This window comes from Leptinotarsa decemlineata, unplaced genomic scaffold (genome assembly GCF_025532065.1).
Source record: "Leptinotarsa decemlineata unplaced genomic scaffold, Ldec_3_MD MMD2_tig00026340_RagTag_RagTag, whole genome shotgun sequence".
In the NCBI taxonomy this organism is placed as follows: domain Eukaryota; kingdom Metazoa; phylum Arthropoda; class Insecta; order Coleoptera; family Chrysomelidae; genus Leptinotarsa; species Leptinotarsa decemlineata.
This window is the reverse complement of record NW_027412694.1, coordinates 1,950,013-1,973,586: the sequence shown is the minus strand read 5'-3', so window position 1 is coordinate 1,973,586 and position 23,574 is coordinate 1,950,013. Positions and strand designations below refer to the sequence as shown.

General features: G+C 34.3%; 1 protein-coding gene across 6 annotated transcripts in view; it reads left to right on the top strand.

Moving 5' to 3' along the window:
• The window catches only part of LOC111509637 (electroneutral sodium bicarbonate exchanger 1), a 106,652-nt gene that overhangs the window by 76,133 nt on the left and 6,945 nt on the right, over nt 1–23,574 (top strand). For all 6 annotated transcript variants that reach the window (XM_074183510.1, XM_074183511.1, XM_074183512.1 and 3 more), the window contains 2 exons: nt 407–686; nt 7,226–7,611. In XM_074183510.1, coding sequence (XP_074039611.1) covers nt 407–686; nt 7,226–7,611 — 666 coding nt within the window. The remainder of the gene's footprint in view (nt 1–406; nt 687–7,225; nt 7,612–23,574) is intronic.

The following is a 23,574-nucleotide window of genomic DNA, read 5'->3' as shown; positions in this document are numbered from 1 at the left end:
TTCTCATGTTTTCTGTCATTGATGAAGACAGACATCACCTCATCATTACCATGGAAAAAGATATTCATTTGTTGCATATCTTTGTATAGTGTTATTATTATTTCGAAAATTTCATTATTTGGGTGTTTCTTATTCCATTATGTAATTAGTATAACTGATTTTATTTTGATAGTTATATTTTCAATACGATAAAATTACTTTTCGGTGAGTGATTTTATTGAGAATTCATTATTCCTCATTAAATATATGGTTATGAGTTGAGTTTAGTGGGAGGTATATTTGTTGAAATCTATTGTTAGAGAAGAATTTAGTTGAATTTGGAATAACGTTGGCAGGACTCCGAATGTTCGAAAGGAATTTTATCCTGTTACCCAATTTATCCTTGGAAAATAAATGTTTTTTCCAGATTCGACTGTTCATCAGTGACTTTGCTGTTTTGATAGCGATACTTATTATGACAATTTTGGACTTCAACATTAGTATACCTACCCCAAAGCTAGAGGTTCCACATGAATTCAAACCAACTTTACCGAACAGAGGCTGGATCGTTCCTCCTTTCAAAAACAACCCTTACTGGTGTATACCACTTGCAATTGTCCCAGCACTCCTTGGGACGATCGTAATATTCATGGATCAGCAGATTTCCATTGTGATAGTGAACAGAAAGGAGTTCAAACTGAGAAAAGGTAATGATATTTTTTGATATTCACCATTTTTAGTTGATGTTATGTCTCGATCATCCTGGAAAACATTGTCCATAATTACGGCTGTTCTTATAATAATCATCATTGTGAATCATCCCCTAAGCAAGATAACGCGGCCGCCGCTGACCTTTGTAAATCAACTGTGACATGGCTAGGATCGCACCCAGGCCGGCCGACGTTTCGTGTTAGTTCAAGTTTTTGCAGCGTTTCGATGGAATTCTAGCGAATTCCCTGTTGTTTTCGAGTTGCTTCGATAACGATATATAGACGCTACCTACTCACATATCGATATAGTAAAGTTCAATGGACGGTACGGTACAGAGCGATCTTATCAGGCGATAGACGTATAAATAATAGTTGAAGTTCTATGTTCACCTTCAGATTTTTGACATATGAGATGCCACTTGTAATCTGCATATTTTCTTATACTCAGCTACTCAAAAAACGTTTTCGCCAATCGTTTTATGAACAGTTAGCTTAATGATTTCTTCTGAGGATTTTGAAGAAACCGATCACTATTTCAGAGTATAATGTCTCCATGAAAGTGTATCATATAAATTGGGAATTATTCTACGTTCATCATCATATGGACTAAACGCAGTTTTTGATTGTTCTTCACTGAATACGTTGTGAGCATAGGAATGGATAGTCTATTGTGATATATTATTGTTTTCAAACTAATTCAAACAAAATAATCCTCAAAAGTTATTTTTTTTATTGAATTCCCTATGACTGCTCCGGATTTTTTTTGTGATGCCTATATTCTTGAATACCAAATTTATTTGTTTTCGTGTCACACCCATTTTCATCAATTTTTGAAAGCATAAATTATTGAACGGAGACCAGCAAGCGTGAATTATTGAACGGATACCAGTAGAATGTGTAATTATTTTATCATTTGTCTCATCTTTCATTAAGATAGGTAGTTTTTCATTCATCAATGAAATATTATACTCTTTATTCTTCACATATTCAGAAATATCAAATTAATCAATATGTTTTTTGATTATATCTCTATAAACATTATTTCAATTCAATTCCTAAATGGAACTATCCACCAACTTTGGATAACATTATATTATAATGAAAATCTCACATGCAAAGTAATTAAATGTCTGAAATATCTATGCCAATGTAAAGGGGTTTATTGAAAATCAATTGAAATTTCTTCAACACAATCGCCATTAAATAATCGTCAAAAATTGTTCTACTATGGAAATGAGGACTGGAAATTAAATTTTTTGCTTCATAACGACCTTCATAAGAATTAACTATGATAACTATATAGCATTATATTCCCCCCTATTTTTTCGAACACTGCGTTATTATCTAATTTAAATTTACACTGATTTTTCCATAAGTTACTTGTAGCTGCACCTCTCAAACGAGTATTGGTCGCAACCATTCGGACTGTTTGAATTCCAGAACCTAATGTATTTCAAATACAATTGAACTGTTTGCCAATACTTGTTTTAAATTTTTATAATGCAAAATATACCTTTTTTATTGAGTAAATAAGCTATCAACTTTGTTAATTTGAAAGATGTTGGTATAGAATAATCTGCGCGAAATGGAAAACCTTTGTGTAGGTCATGCATTGTCTGAGGAAACTCAAAATCTACTTGTAAAATGTATCCCATCGATGAATTATCTGGGATCATCATCATATCAATATTTATATCAGCCCATTCGAAGCCTCCAAAAGGTAATGGTTGAGACATCGCCCATTCGTATAATGTTTATATCAAAATACAAAAGTGTTCTGATAGGCTTTGATGGATCACAGTTGGGCATGTACTTATTGTTAGCCTCTGAAAATCGATTGCAACAAATTGAAATTCTACCACTGATTGCTTTTTATATAAACAATTAGATCAACATCTTTTGAAATTTGTAGGAAAACATAGCATCCCAAGTAGATCCAGGCCCATAAGTATTTGGTTTTCCTAAAATGTTCCGTGGCATCTGCAAGTAGCAAAATATCAGTTTCCATAACCAAGTCGCTATATTATGTCAAAGTTTTTATGTTTTTTATACATTTTGTGGATGAATGTAATATTCTTTACACAATGGATAAACGTTTAGGATCATTCAATTTTTCTACATTTTCTAAATGGATGTTTCATCAGCTAAATCTCCAAACTCAGACTTAAAATTTCGAAGAGTATCCACATATAAAGTGGATACGAGTTCATCGAGACTTGCTCCCGTAAATCTGAACGAATCTACAAATCCAATATTTCATTTTTCTCTGTGTTCAAAGGCAGCACGCTCATAGCAACACGTCTGACCAAATTTCTGAATTGAAAGTGAGCATCATAATTTCACATATTATGATAAATCACTGGTATAACAAACAGTTTTTTGAAAATTTGATCATACTTACTCCTGTCAATCGTGACATATTTTTTTTTCTCACAATTATGAAACTCAATTTCAGTATTTTCATTTTCTGATATTGTTGCAGTGTTACCATTCAGTTTGAAGAAATAATGGTTGCCAATCAATAGCAAATTGACATGACGTTCTGATTTACTTTCAGTTAATCCCCCAAGCACCACTTCATAAAATGAATTTTTGTTCGTTTCCTTCAATTCCAACGCAAGAACATTTACATAAATATTATTTATTCTCTAAAACTCATTAATTCGATCCACTTTCATGATAATTTTTAAACATTCAGTATTCAATACAAAACTATAATGTGGATAAGATGTATATCGATAATTTCCTGTAGGGGGTTATGAAGCACTAACTATACTGCAAATGAAGCATCATTCATCATCAATGTAATGTAATGATATTTTAATGGAAGAGGTTCCATTGCCAATTTCATATTTGTTCATAGATACTTAATAATAATAATAATACGTTTATTCACCCAAATAATTTATCACAATTATGTGAGATACATTGGATTTGAAATTCAATAAATAAGAGGGCAAAATGGAGAGAAGTTCAACGTAGCTGCTCTTCCACTTTTCCCTGGTGAAAAACTGTTTTTCAACACAAGACAAAAATACCTGAGCTAATTATGTGGTGATAATAAATGCTTATATGTGTATACAACTGAGTAATGAAAGCATATAAGTATAACACAAAAAATCTAAAAGAAGAAAAATAGAACTGAAATTATTGAAGAATTCTTATACGTATTGTTCTTTGAAATATTTGTAATAACTAGACAGTACATGTATATACAGAAAATCGTGTTATCAGTTTTTCTATTGTAGTTTTGCTTTGAAAAGAGTTCATCTGAATAGTCTTTGTTCATTCAGTAGTTTGAGTTTGATTTCTTTTTTGAATTTGTGATATTTCATTTTTTTATTTCAATAAATATAATCCATTCCAACGTTGTACGGCTACTCAAGTGGGAGATTTATGATAAGAAGCGGTCCTGGTAATTGAAAAGACAAAATTTGTGTTATAATGTCTAGTTCTGTGAGCATGACTGTTTATCTTGAGCTTTTTTTCGAAGTAGATTGGCTCGTTTTGATTTAAAATTTTGTCAGTTAGAGTGTAGAAATGAAGTTCCCGTCGTATCTCCATATGGAGTTCAGAATGGCTATTAAGGTACGGAGTAATGTATTCTCGAGATGATATATTGAAGGAGTAACGCATACAGGAGTTTTGAACGTGTAGAATTTGCTTGGCTGTAGATGCAGCAACATAATGTGTATATACTACATCAGCATAGTTGAATAAGCTGAGTATTGAGGTGTTTAAAGTTCATATTTTATACTGGGAGCGATAACATTTTTATAGTTATATAAGTATTTTAGTTTTTGGGAAATGTTTTTGGAGAAAGTTAGGGAGCTATCTAAATAAACGCCTAAATTTTTGACTACGTTCACTGGATTCATTATATCATTTGATAATTTCATCTGCATATTTGTTTGTTCTAAATACGAAAGTGCGCTTGAGGTGCCAATGAACAAAACTTGGGATTTACTTGGATTCATTTCCAAGCAGTGGGAGTCGGAATATCTTTTTATCTCTATGCTAGCTTGACTGAATGCATTGTTGGACAACATATACGCGGCTTCTTTGAATTTTCTTCTTAACCAGTGTTCCTCTTTGTGGATGAATTCAGCTTGAGCCCACTTGATGTCATGGTGATGAGTCCAAACATGTTCTGACTGCTATTCCGGATTTGCTGATTTCTCCTCGCGGTGTGTGTTTCTTGTGCTAAGCAATGCGAATTTTCAATGGACTCTTAGTTTCACCGATGTATGATTCTCCGCACTCGCAGGGTATCCGGTAAATGCAGTTCTTGGTGGCCTGGTTTTGATGAGGCTGCTACGGATAGTGTTCACAGATCTGAAGCAGGTCCTGATGTTATACTTGTACCCAATCCTTCTCATTCTTCCCGATAAACCTCTGATGTAGGAAAGTACAAGTACTGGTTGTGGCGGCTTCTCTTCTTTGTGGAGTTCTCGCTGTCTGTCTTAAGGCCAGTAGTAACCATTTCGTTGAAGGTCATTTTGGAAGATTCCTAATTCCTTTTCGAGACCGTCCTTTGCATTACAGAGTTCGAAAGCACATTCTCGTAGAGGCTTAATGATTCCTATCTCAGTCGATTGATGGTGATTAGATTTCTGGTTCAGATACTGTGCTGTGTGACTGAGTTTTCGATATACAGATGTTTCCCATTTACTGTCTGTCCTCTTCACCAATACGTCTAAGGAAGGCAATTCGCTGTGAACTTCCTTCTCCATTGTGAAAGTGATGGGAGGGAAAACTTACGTTGTTGATGTGCTTCAGGAAAGTGTCTGGTTCTGCATTCCCATGGTTCCATATTATGAAGGTGTCGTCTGCGCATCTCAACCAGACTTGAAACTTCTGGGCTTCTTCAATGGCCAGACTTATAAACTATTCCGTATATATATATTGGCTATAGCAGGTGAAAGTGGCGATCCCATAGGCAGTCCGCAAGATGAGAGAGAGAGAGAGATGCGGAAACGTCGTGACATAACTTGGTTTGGAATCTTTTAATTTTTTATTTTTGTTATTAGTTTTTTATTATTTTTTTAATTTTTCGGCTTTTATTAATATTTCAAAGTTTTATTTTATTGATTTTTGTTGTTGCTTGTACGTTATTTCTCTGTGATTTCAGTTTTTTCTTCAATAAAATTATTATTTTAAAAAAAAATTCAGGGATTTCAAATCATTTTATATCATATTAGACAATGGAAGTCGGAATTCTTTTTTGTAATACCATTAATTTTATGCGAAACAAAACTCAGGTTTGCAATGGTAAACAAGTCGTTGCCATCGACACTTTTCCAATTATTACATTTCGTAACAGCTAAACTTATTTTGAATATCTTTGGTAGTAATCCAGAAATAAAAGGTAACTTATGTTTCCTATGGTGTGCCTGCATTTATATTGGTGGGTTTGAATTAGTTGGTACAGGGGGTGTAACTTCATTTCAGAAATGTATTTCTGGATATTAACAATTTATATAGTTTTATTTCTGTCAAACTCTCGTACTCTCGTTGGTATCATATCTGACCACTCAAATAAATTGGCCAAGTCGACCGTATCCACAGTTTTTTCATTTGCTCTTACAACCCCGAAAAACCCTGAGAGAACGAGATACATTGTTTGACTAATACTGAAGACTGCCACCGTACCGGAACTCAAGAATCAGAGGAGTTTAGTTGAAGTAGTACTGAACAAAATCTTTGAGTTTCCTTGATAATTTCTGGAAATAGGATTTCACTCAGGAGTTACAAGGTTTAGTACATTGAATCTTAGGGTGAGACCCGGTATTGTGTTCATTTTCCTAATGAAACCACCACAAAAAATTGTAGAACTTTTCAGAATTCTTGATATAGTAACGGCTCAAATTCAATATCAAGTATTATTTTTTTTTTCAATTTCTTTGTATATTTCCACATCAGGGCTAGAGCAAACCTTTCAAGTAAACTGTATTTCTTGTTCAATTGGTATGTTTCTTCTGGAAACTTCTGTAGGTGGCTTCCGAATGAGATATTTTGATTTGGCAACCCTTATCAGCATTCAAAATTCAGTTTGTATAGAAAATCAAGAACTGACCTGCGCCCTTGCCTCCGCAAGTAGTTTACGTTTTACGGGTCACTTTGACGCCGAGTTCAGGTTACGGGTTGCCTCGGGTGCCAGCTTTCAGCGTGGTGTGCTCCACGTGCTCCGGGCATTGTCAGTGAAGAAAGTAATACACTAGAGGTCACTATGGTATGGTATTGACTAAATCAACTGTAGCCAGTACGGCAGGCTTAAATTGCCGTCCTGGATTCGAATCCTGGGTACTTGCTTCTTTCAGTTAGAAGTGAAATGAAACAAATAAATCAAACATTATCAAATTTATTTCTTTGTGATTTAAGTAGAGCATTTGACTGCGTTAATAATAAAAAACTTATTTCAAAATTAGAAATGTATGGTATAAGAGGGTTTTCTCTCAGTTGGCTGTTCATCTATTTCATGATATATCATAACACAATATAACATATTATATTAATGATAGTTCATTTTGTTTTAGGTTGTGGATACCATTTAGACCTTTTTGTTCTATCAATACTAATCGAAATATGTTCCATCCTTGGTCTTCCTTGGTACGTTGCTGCTACCGTGGAGTCAATAACTCATGTTAATTCATTGAAACAAGAGTCCGAATGTACCGCCCCAGGAGATAAACCAAAATTTTTAGGAGTTAGAGAACAAAGAGTCACGCATATTATGATCTTTCTCACGATTGGTTTGTCGGTGTTTCTGACACCGATATTAGGACACATACCGTTGCCAGTATTATTTGGAGTCTTTTTATATATGGGAATATCATCTTTGGAAGGACTGGAACTCTTTGATAGGATTTTGATTATGTTTATGCCGAATAAGTATCAACCGGATTATATGTTTCTCAGAAAGGTAAGGTTATTACCACCAAAAAGTTGTATTACAATTTAAGAAGGTTGGAATTAAAGCCAAATTTAGAATCACCAAAGAAAACGTCATAAATGGTTTCCGACGAGTTCTCCAGAAATAATTCACCAAAAAATAATCCATCCAAAAATAACTCAGTGAAAATCAATTCACGGATATGAATAAAATCATTTGATGAACTGTATGTAGCTTGGTTAGCTAAGATGATTGCATGTTTTTCAATATTTTCGTTTCAATCTAGTTTGTCTTGGTTGGTTATAGGTATGCATGTATCTTTATATTTGTGTTTCATTCTAGTTTTTCGGATGATGTATGCAACTTGGTAAGTTGTAGGATTAATGAACATAGTTCTAAATTTGTGTTACAATATGAAATGGTAAATTGTATGTGTTTTGGTTGATTGTTTTTTGTATACCTATTCACCAAAATGGCCTGGAATAGTAAAAATGTAAGAGAATATGAGAATAGAAATAATATCTATGAAACGTTAAATATCATCATTGGTAATAATCGTTACAGTGTTACTGAGAACCTTGTGACATATAGTTTTGTGGGAGAGTTACCTACTCGAAATACTCGTATATCTCACACATAACATTTGAATCCGCTACTAATAAGCAAATGAATGAAAAAAAACTATAAAAACATTAGACTTAAACCTTGAGTAAATTTGAATTTTAGCGAATATATTGAACTATCCACTCAGTTGTTGGAAAAAGGTTCAAGCCATATGATGTTTATTGAATTTACCCAGATATATTTCTCTCTTTTGAGTCAGCTTCGTCATTTCATATATTTTTGTTGTTTTTGGAACTTATGAAATAATATTAATCCATTTCACAACTTCACTTTTGTTGGTTCTTTTGGAATATTTTTTTTTCAAACCTTTCAATTCGTTCACTATGACATTAACAGTTTTAGTCCAAGTTCCCAGGGCCACCAGACATCACGTATTTTCTGACGAAGAAAATGTAGACGATTGAGTACTGTTAGTATGTAGGTACTAGGAAAGCATGCCTACCTGCTAGCTTGCTTAGACGGCCAATTATCTGGTATCAGATAATCAAGGTACATAAATACATTACTTACCTCACGTAAATTCTCCAAGCTGATTTTTACGTATGTTTCAGACAGTATACCATTAAGAGAGTCATACGACCGCACCGGGGGGCCTGAGGGGGCCGGTTAGGCCCCCCCAGACGCACCCTGGCGTTGGATGCGATCGGGTGTGGAGGGGTGGATTTTTGGGAAATCCTTGCGGGTACCGCCCCTCACCCCACACCAACAGGATTTCGCAGGACTTCCTCCCGCTCACTGAACCCGGAATTGCTTCCTTACATCTACTTAGTGTGGCTAACCAAGAGACAGGACCATCGGCTGCGTTCGACCGAACGTTCGTACAAGTTAACTAAGCTCCTCTTTCGCCAGAGAGTGCTCGCGTCGCACACCTGCCCCCGCCAGCCATGCCAAATCAGTTGGGAATATGGTCCCGGAAGTGGCCGGCCGGGGTCCTAAGCTCGGATACTAGTAGCTCCGTCCAATCGGGTTCCGACACCTCAAGCGTCTGCCTTGGTGCCCTCCAAGGCTAGACTCGGATACTAGAGCCCGGAAGGACCGCGATCCCCGACACCTCGAACGCTTGGATCCGTACAGAAGCAGGCGAGGATCACGGAACAGCATAAGCCGTCCAGTGCCTCAGAATGGGGCTGCAATGCACCCATGAATGGATTACCGCAACCCGTATCCCTCTACCCGCTAGCGGAGCCGCTGCCCCTAAGAGGCCAACGCCAGTTGGAGATGAGGCTCACTAGCCTCCAGCCGCGAGCGGGCACTCACCTCCCCCCTAGAACTCATGTTTGATGAGTAACCGTCGAGGACTCTCACGAGCATCCTCTACCACACATCATATGTCGAAGATGTCGCGCCCATTACCCGTATAGGTGCGGGATAGGGCGGTTCATCAACAACTTTTGGGTGTACGCCGTGTGGTCTGCACCGCATACCCTTACGTTACCCCAAGGGGCACTCATGTTAGGAAAGCTACCTTTCCAGCGGTGGATGAGTAACCGCCGAGGGCTCTTGCGAGACACCTCTCCCACACATCTAGCTTGAAATTGGCCAACGCCTGTTGCCCGCAGATGCGGGATTGGGTGGTTGACCGATAACTTTACTGGGTGAGTGCCGTGTGGTCTGCACCGGGGGACTGTCAAACACCCATAAGAGAAAGACAGTATATGTCAGACAGTATACCTAAAAATAAGTCGCCACTACTCGCCAGTTTCCGTCGGTCGTATTGCTTTGCAGACGCTTTAAAGCTGTCAAAATAGTTACTAAGCTTCACGTAAATTCTGATGCTCCATTCTTATATGTGTCCATCAGACAACTATTTTAAAAACTTTTACGAAAAGACAGACCGATCCAAGGGGCCAATCATCCCCTAAATTCAATTTTAATGCCTCTGTGGGCAGGATCGCGAGGGCTTTATCCACGCATATGAGAGTGAGTCCGACATGTATCAGGATGAATTGACTCCTCTCTCACACTCTCTTACAGTTTGCTCATATTATTTTATAATTGATAAAAAAAATCACGTAAATAATTGAAAATCAACTTTAACAAAATGCTCATTTGACTGCAATAATTCTAGAATTACATTGTACAAACTCTATTGATAAATTCGAAAAAACTTCAATTTTTTTAAAGAAATGTCAAAAACTTGATAGTCCTAACAAATATAACAAATAACAGCAATTTTTTTCAATTATTCATTTATTGGGAATTAGCCATAAAAAAATATAAAATAGAAAAATATTATTCTGTTAACATTTCTGAGTAGTGCCTTCATTATCAACCTCATTTAAATTAGACAATTCATCATCCAGCCAATCTTGATATTGAATATCTAAATCGTTATTGTCATCATAATTATCCTCATTTTTTTCCACTTCCACTGTAAAAAACAATTCAAACAATGAAGATCTGAAAAAACTAAAGAGACAAAAAAATATGAGAAACAAAAATGAATTACCTAATTGTTTTTCCAGCGACTCACCGGCAAAACCCGGTTATTGATCTCCACCGAACCAATGAGAATCATATTTACCATGTTTTAATATCCAGCCATTATTTTCGGGTTTGAAAATATTTATCATCTTCATAGTTGCGTTGTTCCAAAGACTAGCAATATAGTCAGCCCGCCGGAACTGTTGCCAAAGCACACTTTTGCAAGGTGGTAAGTTTTTATAGTTTTTTCGATTGAATTCTTCATTGATGTCAAAAACCATATCATTTTTAATGAACAGTTGAAGTCTGGCAGCATCTACATCAATCATTCCAGGAACATTGTATACATCACAGATAAATGTTTGTGTTATGTTGAATACACGTTCTTCTTCATCTACATCACCAACAAAGTCCAAGGAACCAAAACGGTGAAATGTTTGTTGGTATTCGTCATTTTTCTTCAAAATATTAGACGTCCTTTGTTTGCCCTTTTTGAAAAATGCTATCCTACAATAGTATGGAATGCTGGTATACTTCGACACAACGACGATCGAATTGTAATAGTATTCAAGTCAACATACCTCTTGTTGTTACCAGTGCCGGTCAAAATCCAAACATAGGAATCACCATTTTTATGGTTGCTATATCTGTATCTGAGCATCGTATTACAAAATTAGCCTAGGCATCAATGTGGCATACATGGTACACGATCTTTGTATCAGCTTCTTCATGCACGATAAATCTTCGTGGATTTCAGAAATAACTATATTGTTAATCACGATGAAAGAGTGGCATTGTTGAAAATTTATATAAATGTTTTTTTTTGACAATGAATGGAATCATCTCATCAGTAGCCCAGTGTAGTACAAAAAATTCAACAAGAGACTGTTTGAAATGGATGTTCTTAATTCTCATACGAAATCTGATGAATGAACTTGATCTGGTCTACTAATGTTGAATTGTATTTGTGATGATTCATGTCGACGTGATCTTTCATAATCTTTCATAGGAGGGGAAAAATACTGGTCAAAAATGACATCATATATCGTTGCTTTCAATTGAGTCAGCATTTGTATCATTTTCTTTTTAAATACTCCCAAATGTTTCACGCAAATTTTTCATGGTATGAAGCAAGAAAAAACCATCAATAATCAAAACATCAATGCAAGGAGGTGGATGTACGCCTTCTTTCAAAGATTTTATTAATACGGACTTTCGAGTCTTACAAATGCCACACTCGAAATGATACATGGACAATGGCATTGGAGTTATGGGGTATGATAAGATTTTGGACATATCCACTTTGTGATTGATCGATATATCCTGCATTTGCCCAAACAGATCTCTCTGAATACGTACTTCCTGCACCTTGCCGCCTACCTTCGTTTTTATTTTCTTATCAACATAATCTACAAAAAATTTTCTCGTGTTACTTTTTTCATGCTTTTTTCAAATCTATTTTCATCCATTTTACATTCGGTAATAAATGTTTGACGCCGTATGTCACTAATTTTTTCAATATCAAAAAGAATTTTTTCTACCTTCTCTGAGGCCGCTTTTTCAGATAAAATATTTAGTAAAATATTTTGTGGTATTTCAGCACTGAACGGAATGATAAATTGGTTAAATGTGTCAGCAAATTGTTGCAATTGCTTGCTATTATTTTTCATTTTATGATTTGATAACTCTGCTGTCACATCTTGTTCTTTCTGCGAATTTAAATTATTGTTTACACTACTGATTTCAGTTGATCATGACTTAGAGCCCATCGTTGACGTTCTGAAATGGAATTGGTAAATTGTATCATGCCTGAAAAAATATAAATTTTACAATGTTAAAAATTATGCTTGAAATTTTTATTCAATGGAAAGTTATCATAAATTCATGTAAATGTTTATGTTTGTTGTAAATTAATTGTTCTTGGAGTTTTATTACCTGGCGGCATCTGCACTGATTGTTCCAGTACCAAGTCAATTGGTTGCTTTGAGAAAGGTTTATTAGTTCTTTGAATGCTAAAAAACCATTCTGAACTGTTCAAACAAGTCAGGATGGCTTTGGGTAGCCTTTTGTAAATTGTCACTGTATTTAATTGTCTAACGATCATAATTCTGTTGATTGCCCTTGAAAAATAAATTTGTAATTTTTGGCAGTACAAATTTAAATAGTTCAAAATCTCCATTGCGGATGCTTCTTGACAAAGTTAGATAATAATGAACGAGTTTAATATAAATTGAGTAGAACTGTGGTGTTTTACTGAAATCTCCATTAAGGGTTTGCTGCTTATATATATTATATTTATTCAATGGATCATGAAGCTCTTCATTCTCAATTGTAAGTGTAGATATTGAAAAAGCTCTGAGACGTGTGATTTCATCGACAATTTGATCTGTAACCACTGTATTATTTATTTCCATGAATGACTTCAAATGTAAAATTTTCAACCCCATAGCCATCAAAGTATGAAGTCTTTTGCACCTATTGAAGTGTTTACCCTCAAGAAATCCATTTACAGAGCCTGACGCTCATAAATTACTCTGTACTATGACATTAGTTGAGCCACAATCCATGATAATTTTGCCTTTAGCTTTGAAGTAAGCCATCATTATATGAAACGCTCCCAAATGTATGAATAAATTGTTGAAGTTGGGTTTGTAGATAGCTTGCATTTAAAGGCTACTTTTGCAATCGCAAGTTTATAAGTGACTTGAATGGAAGGTAACGGTTCTCCACTAATTTCTGTTGATACGCACTCAAAAGGTCTCTGCCTCTTTTTTTCAAATTCAAAGTTACTTCATCATGAGTATTAGAGATATTTATCAATTCTGATTCATCTGGGGTGTTTGAATCAACATTTTGGTATAAAATACCAACGGTATCATGAAAAATATCCCTACCAGATTCCATTTCCACAAAACGATCGAAATTGTTGAAAGCAACGCCGGTACAGAGATCTGGTAATTTTTTTATTATTTCAGGACATGCACTTAATTTTTTCAGTGACGTTTATGTAGCTTCTGTATCGAGCTCTTCCACTCCTGGATAATGATACAATGCCCATATCAATGAATTATATCAATAATTTTTCGGCTATGCGTAAGACTATTTGAAACCACTCCAATCATAATGTGTTTTGGTGTTTTTATTTTTCCATTGTTAATACCGTAGACGACGTCTTCACAGAATGACTTGATTTGACGGATACACTTACAATTATTTTTGAGTTTTCGATTATTGTCGGCTATCAAAGTGAAGTGAAACTGCTGTAGATCTTGTGGCACAGATATTTCTCCTTCCTCTAAATTTTTCGCAGTTATATATTGAGGTGATTTTTTCTTTTCACCTTGCAAGGCTGATTTTCTCAATAATAAAGACTTTCAAATGATTGCTTGTCAATAGCTACTAAATTTTTCGGTGCTAATAATTTTTATTCTGAATAGTAGAAAATTTTATTTCTATACCGAATTATTTCTCAATTTTAGATTCTTAAATGTGTGGTTTGAGGTCCCCACCAATTTCTTTATCATTATTCTCTTTACTTTCTTCTAATAATCCAATATAACACCGAAAAATATAAGTTAAGAAGTAACATCGTCCTTTATGAATTATATTTTCTTTGATAAAGGAATATATTTCTCCAAAAGCAGTTTGATGTTGTTGACGAAGATCATGACAATCAGTTTCACGTTTTTTTTTGTTTGATAAGGCTCCATAAGAGAAATTTTTTTGACAGATTTTATGATAATATATATTGGAATGAGAATAATTTAAAATTTCATTAATAAACTCCGGTTGATTTTCATTTTGTTATTTCACTTTTGATGAAAACCGGTATGGTCGGAGGAAATTAGAGGCAATCCTTCAGACTTATGCTTTTTGGTTTTTTGGTCACAGTATAAAAAAGTAAGACTGTTTGGAGTATTACTTACATCAGTATCAAACTCAATATAACTCTGTGACAAAGTAAATCAATATTTTCCAGGTGCTCAGTATGGTCTTCTACATTTGAAGAAACCGGTTCGAGTAACTCAGGGAAAATATATGGGCTTTGTTATAGGGTCAGGTTTGACAGTGGTTGTTGAATTAAAATCTTGAGAAGTATATGCTTCTAGCTCAATACTTCGTATGTCTAACTCAACTGTCGTTGAAGATTCTACAGATGAATTTTCAGCTATAATATCCCAAGGACATTGATAACTAACGAAATAATTTTATCAGTTTTCGAAAGCACGTTATTTGGTAACATCCCGACGCCGAAGGCGGAGGGATGTTACCTAAAATAACGTGCTTGAGGAAGTTGTGATAAAATTATGAGTTATTTATCAATGTTCGAGGGATATTCGGTGAGAAAATTTTTTGCAATTCGAACAAAATTATTTATTGAACACACAGTTATTAAAAGAACAATTCGTATAATGATATTCCGTTGATCTTGCTGTATTTGCCTCGGTTACTGCATAGGTGTTTCCACGCATACTATTGATTATTTGGTTATGATGTTCCTGAGCTTGTTTTGCGTTTAGTGGGATCTGTTTGTAAATTTCTTCGTGCTGCGTCGCGTGCATTCCGCGCTTGTTTGAATGCAACACTTTTAAAGGGGTCTAGCATGATATTATACTCCCAAAAAAAAAATATTATACTCCTTGTAATACTTTTCTTGTAATAATTTGCTTGTTATATTCCATACGGTTTTAACAGTAGCCTCCTTAAACTCTGTCCTATCCTTTTTTCTCATATTAATCGCCCAATCCTTGAGTATTAATGCAAGCTCTTCGAGAGTACGATTTCCATCCAATTCATATTTTCTGGCGTCACAAAACTCCATAAATATTTTCCAAGTGTATTTTTTACTATTGACAGTATTTTTTGGTGTATTTTCTTCAATGATTTTGTCAATTGCCGCATCATTTTGAACACCAAAGCGAGGAAGTGACATTTTCGAAATAAATTGAATTACTGAAATGTCAAACAACTTTATTGTGTTGGTTGCTTAGCAATGTCATGACATAAGTGATAACTACCCGTGAAAACTATCCATGGGTAGTTATCAGTGTAATGATGGTTTCATTGGTTATTTCGACACACATGACTAGAAATAGACAAATTTGATAGGATAATTTTTTTGGCAAAAAATTTTCAGCAAAAGTTAATGATTTTTCTGTTGAGGTTGATTTCACGATTGATTTATATTTTATTTAACGCTGTGAATGATTTATAACAATGTCTGTGATAACCACTTTTGAATACATCACCCGACAAAACAACGTCTTTAATTTTGGATTTATGTTCTTTTCTATGTTTTAAAACTACTCGACACTTTTTTATTATTTCTTTCGTGAAAAGTAATAAATTCACATCAGATTATTTACAAAACACACAATTCGATGGCGAAGCCATTGCATTTTTTTGAACACAGCAAATATTTTTATTTTTGTCACACACGTTGTTACTGAAATCACAGCTACATTCAACGGACACAGTGGATCACTGAATACTTTTCTTGTGAGCAGTGTTGCCAGATGAGGATATTGAAAATGTCTTAGTAGTGTTTTAAAAATGCGGATTTTGACCAAAAAAAAAGAACTGTATATTAAAACATTTGTTTACATTGATTGTACATTCTTACTCCATATATGATAACTGATGTTTTCAATTGTTTATTCATATACGGCAAGGGAACTTGAGTAAAGAACAAAAACAATAATATAATTTCCGTTACTTTTATTATACTAGTCAGGTATTCATTATACAAGAACGAAAAAATTTCAAAATATTTCTATAGAACCAACCAAAACTTTTGTTAGTATAGTTACTAATTTGTTGGATCAATAGGAATATTATAATCACTCCTCCTACCTACAGAGGCGTTAAAATTGAATTCAGAGGATGATTGGCCCCTTGGATCGGTCTGTCTTCTTGTGGAAGGTTTTGAAATAGTTCTCTGGTGGACATCATTAGAATTTATGTGAAGTTAGGTAATTATTTTGGTAGCTTTAAAGCGTCTGCAAAGCAAGACGGCCAAAGGAAAGTGTCTGGGAGTATTGACGACTTATCTTTAGTATTTTGCCTGAAATATGCGTAAAAATTATCTTGGAGAATTTACATGAGGTAGGTTATGTATTTATGTAGGTACCTTGATTACCTGACACCTGAAAATTGGTCGTCTAAGCAAGCTAGCAGGTGGGCATGCGTTCCTAGTACATACCAATAGTACTCTATTGTCTACGTGGCTCAACTTACTCTTGGTGAGGATGGCCGTATCGAAAATAACGAATATAACATGTCAATACAATAAAACAAGTCACTATTTTGAGAAAGGTTGACTCCTTACAGTCATCAATGATGCTGAAAAGATTACTTCAATTTTCTTGATAAAACTTGGTCAGTGAAATCCATGTATTAACGACCAAGATAGAGGGAGGCAAGAAACACGGCACTGACAGTTATCATGAAAGATTGTTTGAAAATGAGTCTGTTAATTTGTCTATATTGAAACTATGTAACGAGTTTGGTGCAAGTTTGATCAAAAACATCTGCATACCAGTGAGAAAACCCAATATCAAATGCATCAACTTTAAATTTTATTGATCAAAAACACACTTTTTAGTTGTGTGGAATATATTATTAAAGGGGTGTTATTCAATTGAATGTAGTCTGTACTTATAAAAGCGAAAATCACCCACTTAACACTCATTCATCTCTGTTTCTCAGTTCTGGGAAGCTAAAATTTGATATTTAGGTGCTTCCTAGGTTTTACACGCGTACTAAGAAAGGAGTTTCGAATATTCCAAGTGGCCCCTCCCCGTGAGGGTGAAAGGGGCGCGTTCACAAGTGAAAATTACTTTTTAATTACTGTTTCTCTGTATTGCTACATTTTCGGAGGCTGAAATTTTGTATGTCGTTTCATATTATGTTATAGATGTGCAATTGAAAAGGATTTTCAAATATCATAACTGTAGCGCCAACGGCCAGGGAAAAAGGCACGCCCATAAAATAAAATCATCTTTTCATCACTGTTTCTCCATGCCCTCAAATTTCTGGCATTGCAGTCGTGCGAAACCGGGGTAGGTCTTTAGTACCCTATATAATAGGGTGGTGAGGAATTTCATTTCAAACTATAAACAAAACTATCATTAATTTCATCATAAAGAAATTTTAGAATTGATTCTGATTTGGAAATCATGTGAGTTTTCATCTATATTCATTGAAAAGGCATATATTTCACTGAGATGATCAATATTCGATCTTCTGTTGAGACAATTGTCTGATTCAGTTATGAATGACATTTCCAAGAAGTATCTTTCAGAAACATTTCATTCGATGGCTAAAACCTTTGTTGAATTATAGTCCCTTTTATGATCTGAAAGCACATCTCTCAGGATGAAATTCACTATCACTTTCATGTGAGCTGATTCAATCTTTGATTTATTTTGAAGTTTGACCAATATATTCACTACTACAGTTCATATACGAAATGCAATTGATTATTTGAGAATCACAGGAGTTTCACCCGTTAGTTTCGAGAACAATTTATTGATAGTGAGATGGTTCTGAAAGCTATTTTTACATTAGAAATTTTTAAAAGTCTGTATAACTCAGGTGTCATTGATGTATGGTGAAGAAGAGAGAATAATATGAATGGAAGATGGATCAGTCCCATTAGTATTACTGTAAAAGACTTCTATTCAACTGGTAGAAATTATCATTGACTTGAATGTCAATGGTTGACGTAGCAAATAAAATATTTTTCAGGACAAGATCTAAATAAGAATTATTGATATATAATTGAAATTATATATTCAAGTTTTTTGAGTGATAAAGAAGAATGGAAATGTGAAAATTGCGGTTTTTCATTTGCTTGATTGAATTAATTTCCGATGACTGTTAATGGTATGACCAATAGTTGAGGAACATAAAAGAACTGTTAGGTTTGCGATACCTTTTCATGAGGAGAGTATTCTGTGTTCTGATGACCTTAGTGTGAAAGAAAGGAACCCATTGTTCATTATTTTCGGTTTCGATAGTGAAATGTATATACGGGTCATAGCTATTGAAGACGTTCACAATCTCAGATTGTTTTGACGACATTATCATTTTCTTTCCTCGAAGTGGAATATCTGAGATTGTGTGCATTTTTGATAGTTATGAATTTCACTAGTTCGGACTTCCATTGTCTACTATTTAAAATGATTTGAAATCCCTGAAACAAGTAAAAAAGAATAATTAAAAAAGAATAGTTGAAAATAACAATTATATTAAGCAACAATAAACCTGAAATAAAATGATAGTGAAATAACCTACAAGTAAAAATATAATAATTGAATAAATAAAAAATTAAAGGAATGCAAAAAATAAAATAATAAAAAAATAAATGAAAAAGTGTAGAGATTCCAAGTCACGTTAGTTCACGACGTATCGATTGTTGGTATCTACAATCGTCTTTGGGTGATGACTCGTCTCAATCGTCTCAATCGTCTCGGGTGATGACTTTTTTATTATTTTCTTTTTGCATTCCTTTAATTTTTTATTTATTCAATTATTATATTTTTACTTGTAGGTTATTTCACTATCATTTCATTTCAGGTTTATTGTTGCTTAATATAATTGTTATTTTCAACTATTCTTTTTTAATTATTATTTTTTACTTGTTTCAGGGATTTCAAATCATTTTATATAGTAGACAATGGAAGTCCGAACTAGTGAAATTCATCACGAAACATTGTCAATCACCTTCAAACAAACGTTTAATAGTTATGACTCGTATATACAATTCACCATCGAAACCGAAAATAATGAACATATGGAAAATAAGTTGATGACATTATCATTTCTCTTCGTCAAGGTGGAATATCTGAGATTGTGCACATCTTCAATAGTTATGAAACGTATATACAGTTCATCGTCGACATGATGATGATAAGCTATGAGTTTTTTTCCGTGACACTGAGGTCATCAGAACACCGGAAATTACTCTCCTCATAGATCATAATACAATTATAATACAATTCATAATAGTTTTGTTATTAGTTTAAAATTTAATTCCTAACCTTTTCATCAATATTTTCTTGACAATTGTTAAAGTGTGTTTTCATTCAATTAAATTCAAAGTTATTGCAGTTGACATTGGGTTATCTAACTGGTATGCATACATAACAGCAAATGTCTTTGATCACACTTGTATCAAACTTGTTCATATTTGTTCCATAATTTTAACAAACTAACTGTAAGATATTCATTATAGATACGTATGTACATCGAGCGGTGGTATATTGTTTTTACGGGAATGTTAAACTACTTTTTTTTGCATTGCAAATGGCAATGGTCGTGCTCTGAAAAATTTAGGAGGTGTAGATTCCGATTTCAATCTGATTGAAATTCTGCCTTTTTTAAAATTACCCAGTCCCGGTGAAAATAAATTATTATATTTATTCAATAAAAAATTTAAATCTTTGGGGAGGTCTACTCCTTCTAAATTATAAACTGATAGATCAAACAGATTAAAGAAATCGCGCCGCAGTAAAGGTGGACCCCCATTTTTTATTATGAAAAAATTCAAAGTGGCAAATTTTTCCTTATATGTAATATCACATGTTATGAAACCTAAAGGAAATATTTTTTGACCATTATACAGACTAAATACTTTTTCTGTATTTTGAATGGATTTGCCGATGAAATTTTGTTGATAAAATGTTTCAGATATTACGCTATAACTAGCACCTGTATCTAAATTGAAAGTAAATTTTTCATTATCTATGAATAAATCAACCAGTACTGGATCAGTTTTACCATCGACATTAAATAAAGAAAATTCTTCTGATTCTAAAAAATTATTCCCGGCCGATGATTTGTTTAAAGATTTTTTATTTGGACACAATGGCGCTAGATGGCCCTTTTTATTGCAATAATGGCAATAGCAATCTCTAAAAAAACACTTATCTGATACATGATTTCGACGGCCTCAAACAGTACATTTGGAAAGTTTACTCCCTCCTGCTGCTTGAACTTTTTTTCTTCCTCCGCTGGAACTGTTGACCTCACCTGTTTGTGGCCCAGCTGACTTAGACGTGGAAGGGCGAGCACTAAAGCAAGATGGCTTACTAGCACTTTTTGAACAAGCAATTTCCACTACCGATGAAAATGACACCGTAGCTTTTTCTTCAAACAACCTATCTTTCACATGTCCGTTTTCGTAACCTATTACAAAACGGTTCACTAACGCGTTTTCAATTTCCACAGCACCTCCGAACTCACATTCGGACACTAAACTTCGCAAACGGGCTGCCCATTCTCTTGGGGTTTCGTTTGTAATTTTCCTTGACTCGAAAAATTTTTCTCGAAAAGAAAACACCGATGCTACTGACTGAAAATGTCCATCCATCATTTTTAATGTTTCCGCATAGGACTTTTTTTCGGGCTCCGCAGGAATGCACATATCATACAATAACTTATAAGCCTCTTCATTTAAAAGACTCAAAAGTATGGCACGTTTACGATCCTCTTCAATGATCGAATTTGCCGTAAAATAGTTTTGCAAACGTTTTTTATAAATCGACCAGTCCGACACTGAAGGTAAAAACTCCTGAATGTGACCGGTATACTGCATTATTTTATCTGCCATACCACCGACAGAATTAACCACTAATTTCCTCGTCGCCACAGTAATATACTGAACTCAATAATTTGATGGAACTCAGAATATTCACAACTAATATTAATATAAATATGCGTTCTGGAATAATAAAACAAGATGTTTCACTTTTCATATTCTATTTCCCACTGACTGGAATGTCCATATGAAAAAATATATACAAAAAAAAGTAGTTTAACATTCCCGTAAAAACAATATACCACCGCTCGATGTACATACAGAGTGTATCTATAATGAATATCTTATGGGGTGGGAGCATTGGTAACACATGTAATGTCTGATGGTGTCGAAAAAGTCATCGCATATGCTTCAAGAACATTATTAGAAAGGGAAAAAAAATATTGTACCTTAGAAAAAGAAGCATTAGCGATAATTTTTGGATTATGTAAATTCCATAATTTCCTATGGGGAAGATTTTTTACCTTAGTTATAGACAACAAGCCATTGTCATATATTTTACATCCAAATAAAAGTATACCCCAGTTTGCAGCCAATAGACTGCGCAGGTGGGCACTTTTATTATCGGCTTATCAATATAATATAGAAGTAGTTCAGTCCGAGGAAAACAAGGCGGATGTTTTATCAAGACTTCCTCAAAGCATAGAAGAATCCTCTGTTGAGGAGGTAGAGTTAAATTACGTGACATATTTTTTGGGGAATGAACATTTTCAAATTGACTTTAAGATAGTTTCAGAAGCCACGGCCAAGGATGAAATTTTATCTTTAGTTATTAAAAAAATCAGAGAAGGTGGGATTTGGCAAAATTCAGATGAACGTTTACGAAGTTATTGAAGCATTGAATCAAATTGTTTGTTGTGGAATAATCGTGTAATCATTCCAGCAAGTTTACAGGCAGATGTTTTAAGAAGTCTTCATTTATCCCATATGGGCATCATTAAAATGAAGAGCCTCGCTCGTTCATATTTTTGGTGGCCTGGCCTGGATCACAAAATTGAAGAAATTTGTAAATCTTGCGAAAGTTGCTTAATAAATAAAAAATCTCCCGATAAAGCAAAATTACACCATTGGCCATTTCCTAACAAACCTTGGTCTAGGATCCACCTAGATTTTATGGGACCTTTTCTTAGTAAACAATTCTTAATCATTTTAGATGCTTTTAGTAAATGAATCGAAGTTTTTCCTATGACTTCGATTACTTCGAAATTGACAATTGAAATATTAAGATCTTGTTTTGCCCGTTTTGGACTTCCTAACCAAATAGTAACTGATAATGGTACTACTTTTTGTTCGGTAGAATTTAAAAATGTTCTGTCGAAAAATCAAATTACGCATACCACGAGTCCTCCTTTACACCCTTCCTCTAACGGAGCGGCGGAAAATGCCGTGAAAACAGTGAAAAATGCACTGAGAAATGCTTTCGGCAAAAACAGGAATATTTGCATTAACTTGGCATTGAACAATTTTTTATTCGATTATCGAACAACTTCGCATTGCACTACCCAAGAGAGTCCGGCGAAAATGTTATTAGGTCGTGATTTGCGAACTCGTTTTGATATCTTGTTACCGAAAGATCAAACAGAGATAAGAAATCGAGTGTCAGTGGCACAATATAATCAAAAAATGTATCATAATGGTAAGAGATTTTTGGTGTTCGAACCCGGGGAAGAAGTGACAGTGCGGGATTACCGAAAACAAAACTCGAGAGAGTGGATAAAAGCGGAAATTGTGAAGAAAATTGGCAAAACAATATATGTAGTACGAGTGCCAGATTTAGGTAATGTACAGTGGAGACGTCATTTAAACCAAATAAAAAAATTTCATTTTCGTTCGTCTTCAATAACAGAAAATATTAAAAATGAGGAACATAGTTCAAATGACGGACAACCAACTGTTTCTTTAAATAGTGACAATTTAGTTAGCAGTAGACCAAGACGATTAATTAAACCTCCAGATAGATTAACTTATCAATAATTTTTTTTTAATAATAATGAAATACAACTTTTTATTTTTTTTTAAGGGAGGAGATGTAAGATATTCATTATAGATACACTCTGTATGTACATCGAGCGGTGGTATATTGTTTTTACGGGAATCTTAAACTACTTTTTTTTGTATATATTTTTTTATATGGACATTCCAGTCAGTGGGAAATAGAATATGAAAAGTGAAACATCTTGTTTTATTATTCCAGAACGCATATTTATATTAATATTAGTTGTGAATATTCTGAGTTCCATCAAATTATTGAGTTCAGTATATTACAATAACAAACTCATTTTCGAACAAAATCATATGACAGCTGTCAGTGTCATGTTTCTTGTCTCTCTCTCTCTCTCTCT